The 12541-nt window shown below is 52.5% G+C and overlaps 1 protein-coding gene across 1 annotated transcript; it reads right to left on the bottom strand.

Annotated features, from left to right (window-relative positions):
* Positions 1-7369: 7369 nt before the first annotated feature.
* On the bottom strand, positions 7370-11129 carry LOC123017626 (thimet oligopeptidase-like). The gene is made up of 5 exons (XM_044419111.1): positions 10907-11129; positions 10469-10655; positions 9871-9999; positions 9311-9447; positions 7370-9032 (listed from the first exon to the last, which is right to left on the bottom strand). Exons 1-5 carry the CDS (start codon positions 11018-11020, stop codon positions 8889-8891), a joined length of 711 nt encoding a protein of 236 aa, XP_044275046.1. The 5' UTR covers positions 11021-11129; the 3' UTR covers positions 7370-8888.
* Between the last annotated feature and the right edge of the window lie 1412 nt (positions 11130-12541).

Raw genomic sequence — 12541 nt, 5'->3', positions numbered from 1 at the left:
TCAGCCTGACACTGCTCAGGCTATCCACTAAACACAATTATACACAAATTGTCAAAGGATGTACCCAACAATGTTCCTCATGTTGTAAGAAAATCCTTTTCCTCAGGATCTTTTCTTTTCTCTTCTTTCTGGGAGTCCCTTGATTCCCACCACGAGTGTTCTCAGTACCTTTTTCCTTTTTCCAGCAAGACAAACCAGCCACCAGCCACTTTCCCATTCGCCTTTCCCGCTGCAGCAGCAAACACAATCATTTTTCCCAGTCAAAAGAAAAGCGTTTTGTTTAGGGAAGCAGCAATTACGAAGATTGGAAGGTAGCTTAAACACTTGCAAGATTTTGAACAAATGTTAGTAAACCTATAAAACACCATTGTCCCCTTTTCTGGAAGAAAATGGATCTACAGCGAGCTTTTCCCTATATCCCCACTCTCCCAAAGCTTCCACACAGGATAGGTTTATTCTGGTTCATCACTCTGATTTTAGGATCTCTACTGCAGGCCCAGCAAGGATGTAAACATTTCCTTACTTCCCAGTTCTGGCTTATTTTCACCACAGAAGCTGGGATGGATGAGGAAAGGGCTGCATGCGCACACACCCTGAGCACCACCTGAGTAAGCAGGGCCACCCAGATCCCCACCAATCCCTGGCAGGCACATTCCAGCTGGATGCCCCCCATCCAGACGGAACTTGTTCATTAATTAGCACAGCACAAAGGCAGGCAGTTGAGTGGATGGTTGGGGAAGCCGTTCCAAACTTCATGGTAGCCATCCAATATTGGAAGACTGCAGAGCTCACTCAACTTACCCCCATTCCCTATGTTTCTCTGCCATTACAGATCCTTGCTCCTCTGAGGAATGTCCAACTTAACAGCAGCATGAGAGAGGAAAATGGCAAGAGAGATAAAATGGATCTTCTTCCCAAATGCATCATTTTCTCCTATGAATGCTGAAGGAGTGGATTTTGGGGCTCCCCCGGCTCAGTCTTCACCAGTCACTGAGATGTTCTTGTGTGGGCTCCAGAGGTGCGACTGCAGGAAATGCTCTGGGGCCTCGGGGGAATGAAAGCTGCGGCACTTCTCTCCCTGGAGGGCAGCCTTGATCTCCCCAGGCAAGAGAAAGGGCTGCCAAGTCACTGGAGGGGGGCAGAGCGTTGTTCTTGTCCGGCTGAGCAAGCGCCCTTCGCAGGAAGAAGAGCAACCCTGTGTTCTCTGCCTGGCATCTCCAGGCAGGTCTGAAAAAAATCCCCGTGCCTGCAATCCCAAAGGGTTGTAGCACTCAAGCGCTTGTGTACTGTTTACACTCTTTACAACAGACCATAAACACAGTACAATACAATTCCTTAAATGAATTCAAAATAATAATACTAGAATTAGAAATCAAAATGGCGTAAATACATACACTGAAAAGCACTTGGGATAGAATCACATAGTGGGAAGGGGCCTAGAAGGCTGCCAGGTCCAACCACCTGCTCAGCGCAGGACTCGCACCTGCGACCCAGGGGAAGGGTCATCCTCTCCAGCTCTTGAATATGCAGCACATGTTAAGCAGTCAGTGGGGAAGGCATTCCAGAGATGTGCAAAACATTCACAGGGTCTCAGAAATTTTGGTTTTCTGTTTTTGTCTCTTTTTTCAATAATAAAATAAAGATGCCCAGCAAATCAGTAACACATATAAAGATGAAATCTGTTTGTGTTTTCCTCCCTCTTTGCTTCTAGACATTTTCAAGACTAATGACAAACCTCTACTGATGAGTTTTTCCCATGGGACCTGAACCTGCGTGGGCAGAGTGCTGAGCATGGTGGGCACTTGGTCATCCAGGTATCAGATGGAGCAGGTACCCTCAGTAGCAACTACCATGCCCTTTTTCCTTGAACAATTTTTGTAGCTCCCCACTATTGTGTTTTCTTCCCATTTCCATGGATCACATTTTTGAGATATTTCCTTTCTGAGTTGTGTTAGGTCCTTTCATTTTTGCAGCAGACACAACGTGCTTTGCGAACTCTGTGGAGCAGAGGCGTGGTTGGTTGCACACAGAATCACTGGATCGTGTTCTTCCTCCCCCTTCCCTGGCTCTCCATCTGCACAGATCCTCACCAATGCCAGGTAATCTGGCCAATGCAGCCAATGGCCTTTGCTTTACTCTGCTTCCCCCCAAGATGGCAATGCTGGTGATGGACACTTGTCCATTCCTCATACTTCCTGGGTGCATTTCTGCTTAGACAATGTCCTTATTTGCAAAGGGGCCTGGTCCAGGGGTGCCACGAGCAGTGGGTGTGCTGTTCCTTTTCTGGACTGAGTGCTGTGGCTGCCAGATTTAAATCAAAGACGGACCGTAAGCTTGAGAAGGGATGGCTCACATTCCACCCTTGAGGACAGAGCTGGTCTCTGCAGGAAGAATACATTGAAACAGAGTGAGTCAGAAGGGGTCTCCTGGGCCATCTAGTCTGACCCCCGGCTCCAGCCAGCTCCATTCATGACATGCCTCCAATGTGCATGACCATCCTATCCTTAAAAACCCTCGCTGATGGGACCTCAACCACTTCACATGGAAGCTCATTCCATATTCTAGGGGACCTAACCGTCAGGAAGTACTTCCTGATATCCACCCTAAATCTTGGTTCCCTGAGCTTTGCTCCATTGGAACATGCCCTGCCCTCCACTGCAGAGGAAAAAAGGTAGTGTCCCACATCTGTGTGGCACCCCCTCAAGTACCTGTATGTTGCTAACAGGTCCCCTCTAAGTCTCCTCCTCTCAAGGCTGAAAAGACCAAGCTCCCTCAGTCTCTCTTCATATGGCTTTCCCTGCAAACCAGCCACCAACCTTGTGGCCCTTCGCTGCACTGATTCCAACTTTGCTATATCCCTCTTGCAATGAAGGGCCCAGACGCGAGCAACATACTCCAGCTGCGGGCGCACCAGAGTTGCATAGAGCGGCAATAATACCTCTCTTGATTTAGAAGCCACGCTTCTGGCTATGCATCCAAGTGTGGCTTTTGCCCTCTTGACCGCCACGTCACACTGCTGGTGCATGTTCACCTGCAATCAACCAGCACCCCGAGGTCCCTTTCACAAGTGCTGCTCTCCAGCCACTTGACTCCTAATCTGTACATATGACACCCATTCCTACACCCCAAGTGAAAGACCTTGCACTTATCCATGTTGAACGCCATCCTGTTGTCTCCTGCCCACTTCCATAGTCTGTCCAGATCCTTTTGGATCTGGAGTACCTGCTCCTCAGTTGTAGCCACTGCTTCAGTTTTAGTGTCGTCTGCGAATTTGATCAGCAGACTGTTCGCCCCTTCTTCCATGTCATTGATGAAAAGATAGAATAGGATCAGTCCCAAGACTGAGCTCTGGGGAACCTCACTCATCACTGTCCACCATCCTGATGGTTCCTCACTAATGGTTACCCTCTACTAATGGTTACCCTCTGCTTTCGGTCAGTCAACCATGCCCTAAGCCACCGGACAGTGCTTTGGTGTATCCCAAAACTCCCCAATTTCTCCACCAGGATATCATGGGGCACTTTGTCAAAGGCCTTGCTGAAACCCAGGTAAACCACATCCACTGCATACCCTCCATCCAGCCATCTCGAAACCTTGTCTTAGAATCCCACAAGGTTTGTCTGGCAGGACCCCTTTTTGTGGAAACCATGTTGTGTGACTGCCAACCTCTCTTCCCGATCTAGGGACTTCAGAGAAGTTTCTATTATGAGCCTTTCCATTGTTTTTCCCACAATGGACAAAAGGCTAACTGGTGTATAATTTCCCATGTCCCCTCTGCTACCCTTTCGGGATTGGGACCACTGATGCCAACCTCCAGCCCTCTGGAACTTCACCCGTTCTCCATGAGGCCTCAAAAATGGAGGGCAGCAGACATGAGAGTTCCCCTGCCAAGCCCCTAAGTACCCTCAGGTATAACCCATCAGGGCCTGGTGCCTTGGTAATGTCCAGTTCCCTGAGGAGCTCCTCAACTTCTAGTCTGTGCCCCTAAATCCCCAGCTTCATCCGATATTCCCTCCTCTCATCACCTCCTGCAACCCTCGGTGAGGGTGTTCAAAGATAGGCTGGACATGCACATGGTGGGCATGTCGTGAGCGGAGCCGGCTGGAGCCGGGGGTCAGACTAGATGGTCCAGGAGACCCCTTCTGACTCGCGCTGTTTCTATGTTTCACTTGGTTTCCTACCAAGTCATGGGTTCATGACAGTTTATTTTGTGTCCTTCTTTTCTTCAATCACATCTCTCCTATTGACCACCTATCTTTAACAATCTGCTTTTGTCATCAACTTCTCTGTCTCCATTTCTTCCATTTTGGCCAAAACTATTGTGGCGTTTCTGGCCTTCATGGCCACCAAGCCAGGAAACATGGCAAATCAGCTCTTGGGGAGACCACTGGCAACCTACATTGTGTGGTCAGTCCCCTCATCCAGGCTGTGCTGTCTGGTTGCGGACCTCTCCCCTTTTCCCAAATCTGGACTGCTGTACCTGGCTGGAGAGATCATCATGAAATGTAAGGACAGTTCGCCACCATGCTCTACATCAACTCAGGCTACCTGGGGTTTCCTCTTCCTCATCAGTTTTATGGTGCTTTTCCTAGCAAGAGAAGTACCTGAGAGTGTTAACAAAGCCAAGCTCATCGCCTTCAGCATGCTGGTCTTCTGCAGCGTGTGGGTCTCCTTTGTGCCCACCTGCCTGAGCACCAAGGGGAAGCTCATGGTGGCCGTGGAGGTCTTCTCCATCTTGGCCTCTGCGGCTGGTCCCCTGGCTTGCATCTTTCTCCCCAAATGCTGTATTATCAGGCTGAGGCCTGATCTTAACACCAGAAGCCATTTAATAAGGAAAATTCAGTAAACAACTCACTTGTTGGAGAACACCCCAAAGCTGACTTTCTTGTCAAGTATATGTTTTAAAAGCAGCTAACAGAATTAGGCAACATTTCATCTTCCGGGTTACTTGTTCAACAGCAGATTCCCTTCCTCACTGGGCCCATTGCACATGGCACACACTTTCGGGGGTTCCCAGGCTTGTGTGCAGCTCTGTGCACTCCCTATTCCACCACTGAATTGTGAAAACCTCCCACAACGCCCACCTGACATGCTAGACATAGTGGGGCATCCTGCCCATGCTTCCAGCACCAGGAGACAAGCGCTGCCCGACTCCTGGGGGCATCCAGAGCTGGGTGCAGGCCTGAGTGTTCCCGGAGAGGCCTCTTGTTGGCTGCCCAGGCAACCTTAACTATGGGGCAGCACAGGGATGAAATTCATTCCTTCAATTAGCTGATGGCCATTTGGGCTGTCTTTGAGAGGTCCCGCATCTCCACACCACAACAATCCAGAGATTGGCCACTTCACTGAACTGTTGGGCAAATGACTGGACGTGGTGGCAATCCCATCGGTCCTTGCCAGGAGACCCTCCTAATTGGGCCCGGAGGATTTGATGACTTCTGAATTTGCAGGCCTTTCTTCCAGACATGCCACTGCACTGCTACAATCAGGAAACACCCCTTTTCTTTTTCACCCAACAATATCCTGGCAAACATTAGCCCGAGCCTGGTCCCCATCCTGAATGGTGGTGGGGGGGGGGCAGAAGAATGCATGGCAAGGGGCAGAAAATGGCAACTTGCTTCGGGCCCCCACTGCAGAAGAGAAAGGAATGATGCAACACTGTTTTCCGCTGCTGATGTTCTCGGGTGTGCTTATTTCTCTGCCCTGGAATTATGGAACTGACAGAAGTTCTTCATCAATTCCACAGGGATTTCAGTCCAGGTCAACAACACAGAAATCCCAGAGAAAGCACACCTGGTGCAAATGGGAACTGGGCCCCTCCCCGTGAGGTCCAGTCACTCGGGATCTCGCATCCCTCCCGGCGATCCAGTCCCCTGCTGGGCTGGGCCGCCAAGTGCCTGCTTGCCTGTGTCTCTCTGGCCGGGGAGGCCAGGGACGCTGAGGATCCTGCTGGCCTCGCTGCTGCTTGGCTCCTGCCTCAGGCCGCCCAGAGGATGCTGAGGACCAGCTGTGCTGTGAGCCGGCTGTCTGCACCAACAGACTGTTACAGGCCGGGAGGCCCGATTGTTGGTGGGAATTTACTACGCGGGAGCTACTTCTGTAGTAAAGGAACTGACTTCCAGACATCTCCCGGGTTCAACCGTGCTGTTAATGATATGTAGGCTTCCCTCAAAGGGATCTGGGATGTATGTTTGCATGTCTGCTTTCACACCAAGGGGCCATGTCAAAGATGCTGCACTGGAGGAAAAGGTGGAGCCCCAGAGCCCCAGAGCCTCGCCAGGAGGGCCCCCGACCAAAAGGGAGGCCAGGCTTGGGGCTTCTCCACCGGCCTCGTCCCGAGGGGTGCTGGGCAAGCAGCAGAGCAAGAGGGAACCAGCGGCCTGTTCTCCTGTTGACAATCCCTTGCAGATGACGTGCCTCCCTGCCCCTCGCAGGCTCCCTCCGAGACAGGGCTGGGCAGGTGGGGCTCTGCTCGCAGGTTGTCACCCTTCTGGATCTGCTGAATCGCTTGAGCTCCAGGAGCGGCTCAGCAAGCCCTTCCGATTACCAGCTCCGACAAAAGAGCGCCCAAAGCATGCACCACCAAAGAGGAGAAAACGGGGAAGTCTGACTGGGTTTTTGTGTTTGTCCTCTGGGCTCAAGTCGACCTCCTTGGCCACAACAGTCCTCAGAGCTCAATCCGTTGGCTTCATGCCCTGGAGGTGCTCAAAACTGGATGCTTTGGGCAATTGCTGCTCCGAGCGAGCAAGCCACCACCTCCCTGCCCATGCAGCAAGCTCACGGGTGGGGAACAGCGGCGTGGGCCAGATGGATGGCCTTGGCGGGCCGGGTCCATCCCGCAGGCCATAGTTTGAGGACCCGTGGTATAAAGTAACTTTCCTGCATATTAAACTGTAGACCGCAACATGGGGCAACTTACAACTTTCTGTAACTACTTGGAAATGGATCTGAGGAAGCTTACTAAAACAGACACAACCAAAGAGCTTTCCTCTTTCAGCCTCTCCTGCTATGGGTGTCAGAGGATCACCTTCCCTGTTTCCTAGAGTGTGTGAGGCTCATTCTCCCTTGGTCCTTTGGAAGAAACAAAACCATGGTGGTGCTAGTCCTCATGGCCTGACATCAAGAGCTGATTTAAGCAGCATCACCAGGGATGACTGAGGCAGGCGAGCCTCTCAAGGTCAGTATCTAACAGGTCTTCTCCAGGAGTGTAGAGGGGTCCAATGCTGGCCCCAGGAGGCTGTTCTGGACCAAACGAGCCCCAGAGCCACCCGCTGTTTTTCCCCCATGCCCACCAGCCACACAAATGTCTCATCCGCCACGGAAATGCTTCCTGGGTGAGCAAGTTCAAGATACAGGACTTGGTTCCAAGTTAACATTTTTAGAAACTTTATTGGGTGAGCCTTGGTCAAAATATCTAAACCCCAAACTCTAAGAGCAGTAAGGGAGAGGGTGCCCCATGCAGGAAAATGTTCCATCTGCAATCCATTTGAGACCAAAAAGCATTAAAGGCAGAAAGGCCAGGTGTGTTTTTCCTATAGACTTTCACAGTACCCCCAGAAGGGATGGCAATTTTTAGTTTTCTGCTGACCTGCAACACCATCCAAGGTGGTCTCAGGCACCCCCAGGCCTCCCGGTACAGGTGCTGGGGCAGAGGAGTGCCGCTTCGCTGCCCCAGGAGGCACGACTCCCTTCCCGCCCTGGCCTGCGTGTGGAACCCTCCCTTCTTCCAAGACTTATTTCCCTTTGTTCTTTGTGTGACCAAGAACATCTGGGTGGAAGCAGTAAGTGAAAAGAAAAAAACTTTGGGCCAGTCCAAAGCCAGAATATTTGACACAGAAACCAACACACACAGAACAGGGACCAGTGAACGGGGCCAAAGGGGCAGACATAGAACCCATAGACACTGGACATCAAATGAGCCTGGGAGTCCTAACCCACACAGCTGCACGTGCCCCAGAGAACATCCAGGGCCCCACATGCAGCCTCCGCAGCAGCATCCGCATGCAGAGCACCTGCCCCCACCATATGGGTGCAGGTTGGCTGCGTGCCATGCGCCCCTGGTTCCTGGGGCGGCCCTCATCCCCTGACCCAGGCCGGATCCCAGGCACATTCGCCTGCAAGCAAGCCCAGGAACACAGGAAGCCTCACTTGCAAGCAAAGGTGTGCAGAGCCTACACCAAGCAAGCCGAGCTGGAAGGACCCCTGAGAAGCTGAGCAGGGAAGGCTGCCTTTGCAACTGGCTCCCAGGAGCAGGTGGATCGAGGGCGGGTCAGTCTGCAAAGAGCAGGGCCACCCTGGAGCAATGGCTGCCTGCGTGCCACCATCTAGGCACGTGCTTGCCAAGAAAAGAGACCGGTTCCAGCCCCTTGGCCCAGCCTGCCCTGCCTTTCCTTCCCCAGAACCGTTTGGAGGTAGAAAATGACCTTATGTTTCCATATTGGCTCCCCATTTTTGTGAAGAAGTATGGAATTGGGCAACATTTTTGGAAAGAGCAATTGAATCGCAATTCATTGCTTCTTTCCCCCCATTTTCCCTCTGTTGCTCCAAAAATGTGTCCCCTCCCCCCACAGAGTTGTCTTCCCCGACCCGGCACTCTCCAGATACTCAGACTGCTACACCCAGCTGGCAGGGAGCTGCAGTGCAGCGCATCTGGGGGGTGCTGGGCAAGGGAAGACTGACAGAAGGCTGCCAGCCCTTAGGCCACCCAGCTTGTGCTCCCGCCCCCCCGCTGCAGGCTTCCTCTCTCACACAGCTGGCCACAGCAAGACGGACGTGGCGTCAGTTCTGCAGAATGGCAACTGCCAAGAATGATCGTGGGTGAGCGGCGTGGCTACGACCAAGGTCAGAGAGGAGGGACTTGCATGGCCAGGGAGGGGGCGGCCCACGGCTCACCCACTGGGCTCCACCACCAGCCCTTTGCTGGCCAGGAAGGCATCCTGCTTCGGGGCTCGGCCAAGGAATCTGAGCAGCATGTCGGAGGCATCCTGAGAGCCCCCCGGGCAGAGGATGCAGGTGCGATAGTCCATCCCCACCTGCAAAGGGTTAAGGCAGACACTCAGCATGGCACAGTGCTTGGAAGAACCAGGAGACCCACCTGCCTCCAGTGAGGTGGGACAGAAACAGAACAAGGGCCAGATCCCATCGCAGAGACGGGGCAGGGCCCAGAACACTTTCCAGCCCGGAACGAAACCAGACAGCAAAAAGGGAGGGTGCCCAGGTAGAAGAGTTTCTGCACATCAGCAAGCAGGAAAGGGAACTGCTGGACACCCTCCGCCCACCCTGCAGAAGGAAGGGCATGTGCTTGCTCTACCTTGGGGTTCATGATGCCCTCCTGCTTGAACCGGGTGTAGAACATGTCCATGGAGTAGACCTCACTCCAGAGGTAGCCGTAGTACTGGGCATCGTAACCTCCTGCTAAGTGGCCAAATGTGGCTGGCATGTTTGTACCTTTGAAGAGGAAACAGAAGAAAAAACCCCTAGCAGTCCCCTCTGGCGAGATCACTCATGCCTTCTGTGCGAGGCAGCCCTGAGAGACAGCCTTATTTCGGCTGCTAAAAAAATGCCAGGGCCTGATGGCTTTCAAACGTCCCACATCATTTTCGAATTGTCTGCACCACTTGGTTCCTGAACCCAGTTCAAGATGCTGGATTTGGCTTATAAAGCCTTAAATCTGGGACATCCCATCTCTTTCCACCTGAGGGTTTCTGGAGAAGCACTCAGAAGCGGGGTGCATTGGTGGCCAAGCCCAACAAGGTGGGACTAAAGGACTGGGGAACTTCTATAGCGCCACAGGAAGCTTGGCAGAACAGCAGCAGTAGAGAACTGGAGTCCAAGGCCAGTCTGAAGCGCCCTTGGTCTCCTGCTTGTTACCTGGAGTCGCTGGGACACCCAAGATCTCATCGCAAAGCCTGGCGTACTCTTCCGCAGCATCGACTTCCATCCGTGTGTGCAAGGCCTGGTCGACCTTGGCCAGGACAATCTGCCGCAAGTTGAACAGTCCTGCGCACAAGAGCAGAAAGCAGAGAAGTGGCTGAGCAGCCTGTGAAGGGGTCTCCGACTGCCGGGCTCTGGGAAGAGGGGCAGGGCAACGGCAACTTGGAAGAGCCATGGCGCTGCATGCGAAACAACCCAGGTTTGGTTTCTGGTGTCTCGAGGAATGGCCGGGGAAGAGTTGGTGAAGAAACCTGTGAGAACGACTCTCTGGCAGATCTCGAGAAACCAGGGCCCAAGCCAGTGCCAGGGCACTAACATCTTTAGCCTAAGCTTCAGAAGCACACACTGCAGGTGGACAAGTCCCAGTCCACTCTTTGCAACATTTACAGGTAAGGCCAGGAAGGCGCTCCAAACGAAACGATGGATATGTGCAGCTGCCCATCATGTTAGACCAGGAGAGGGCAACCCAGGGGCTGTTGGGACAAGCCCAGCCCACCTCTTGGGGGCTAATGGGAGCAAGCTGTGTGCTCCCCACCTGTGTTGGCCTGGCGCGATCGGATAAGCTTTCCCAGCAGCTCATCCGGGATGGGGCTGCCGGTCTTGTAGTGCTTGGACATGCGCAGCAGCGGTTCTTTCTCCCACACCCAGTTTTCCAGCATCTGCGAGGGGGCCTCCACAAAGTCCCGTTCCACGTGGGTCCCACTGAACATGGCAAAATCAGCCTGCCAGGAAAAGAGAAACAAGGGCTCCCACATTAATTGATCAAGGTTGCTTGGGCAGCACTGGCCAGGGAACTTCCCAAGCCGTTTAAAAGGCCTGTGAGAAGCACATCACATCCCCAAACGCCCCCCTGAAACCCAGCCGGCAGGGGACGGTCACACAAGCCACCTCAAGACCGGAGGCAATGGTGATGGGCCATCCCTGCCCTCCCCAGATCGATCCAGGCCCCCTGCTCGTCAGCCCCAGTCCATACCTGTGAGCAGAGCTGGTGCATAACGTGGCCAAACTCATGGAAGTAGGTCTCCACCTCATCGTGCTGCAGCAGGGACGGTGTGTCCTGTGTCGGCTTGGTGAAGTTGGCCACCATGGCAGCAACGGCGATCTGGCGGCTGCCGTTGGCAAGCAAGCAGCCCGGCTGCAGCCCAAAGCAGGCGGCATGGCCGTATTTCCCCTCCCTGGGAAGAGGAGGCACCGTCAGAGAGCCCCAGCTACACACAGGGCTACACCACGTTTGAGAAAAGCAGCAGTTCAGAAACAACAACTCCTCCTCACCAAACTTTGGGAATTAATCACAGGATAAGCTCTAAATGAATGAAAATGCTCACAAATTACAACAGCTTGACTTGTCAGTTTGCAATTTCAGAAAAAATCAGGAGCATCAGTGCTGGGACACACGATTTCAGACACCGCTGTATTTTTCACACTCCAGGGAATAAAGCAGACATGTTTATAGCAGGTTAGGGTAGAGAGTAGGTAGGTTTTGCTACTGCCTCAATAATACATTTGCTTGTTAGCACAGCACTGCGAGGAAGTTCGCAACTGATAAAGAACATGAAAAAATGGTTTGGGTTTGAAAAAGATCAGGAATGGAATTGTACTGTGGGATTATCATCAAACAGAACTATTCTGTACCATTTGTCACTGCACATGGCATTGTTCAACACATTATGCGCTGTCTGACATGATCCCGGCATGGAGCACTTCCAAGCAAAAACCTCAAAGCTCCGATGCACACAGCACATTTCAGGCAGGCCACGGTGGTTTTGTACGTTCCGTGGTCTGCTGGATTGCCCACACCACCACGGCATCTCAGCGTGGCACACCTGGCTGTGAGAAACCGCTTGCAGAAATGAAGGCAGGCCTGCGGTTTCTGGGTGCCACGGTTGTACTGTCTGAACCGGAGGCCAGAGCCACAACCGGGAAAGAGCAGCCCACTCCATTCCTTCCAAATTGCTGACCAGAGAGCCCCACTGACACCTGCCATTTGGTGCAAATGTTGGAGGCATCCTCGGTCCTCCTGCCCCGACAATCTTTGTGGTGCAGGACTGGGCAATCCACTGGTCAGAACTGCGCGAGGAGTTGTGGGAGTCCCCCAAGGGGCAGTGCAAGAAAGCAAAGTGGCTGCTGAGGAAGCTTTACAAATAGCTGAGGAAAGAAGCGAAGCGAAAGGCAAGGGAAAAAGAGAAAGATACACCCAATTGAATGCAGAATTCCAGAGAATAGCTAGAAGAGATCAGAATGCCTTCTTAAATGAACAGTGTAAAGAAAGAGAAGAAAATGATAGAATAGGGAGGACCAGAGATCTCTTCAAGAAAATTGGAGATATGAAGGGAGCATTTCATGCAAAGATGGGCAAGATAAAGGACCAAAATGGCAGGGACCTAACAGAGGCAGAAGAGATTAAGAAGAGGTGGCGAGATTACACAGAAGAACTATACAAGAAAGAGCTTAACGTCCCTGATAACCACGATGGGGTGGTCACTGACCTCGAGCCGGACATCCTGGAATGTGAAGTCCAATGGGCCTTAGGAAGTCTGAGCAACAACAAAGCTAGTGGAGGCGACAGTATTCTAGCTGAGCTATTCAAAATCTTAAAAGACGATGCAGT

Source organism: Varanus komodoensis, unplaced genomic scaffold (assembly GCF_004798865.1).
Source record: "Varanus komodoensis strain SLA01 unplaced genomic scaffold, ASM479886v1 scaffold99, whole genome shotgun sequence".
Lineage (NCBI taxonomy): Eukaryota > Metazoa > Chordata > Lepidosauria > Squamata > Varanidae > Varanus > Varanus komodoensis.
This window is presented reverse-complemented; position numbering and strand designations above follow the sequence as displayed.

Coding starts and splice junctions, on each gene's coding strand:
- LOC123017626 (XM_044419111.1), bottom strand. CDS start 11,020: ATGGTGGCCAACTTCACCAAGCCGACACAGGACACACCGTCCCTGCTG. Junction 10,656..10,906: donor TGCACCAGCTCTGCTCACAG/GTATGGACTGGG, acceptor TTTTCCTGGCAG/GCTGATTTTGCCATGTTCAG. Junction 10,000..10,468: donor ATCGCGCCAGGCCAACACAG/GTGGGGAGCACA, acceptor TCTTGTGCGCAG/GACTGTTCAACTTGCGGCAG.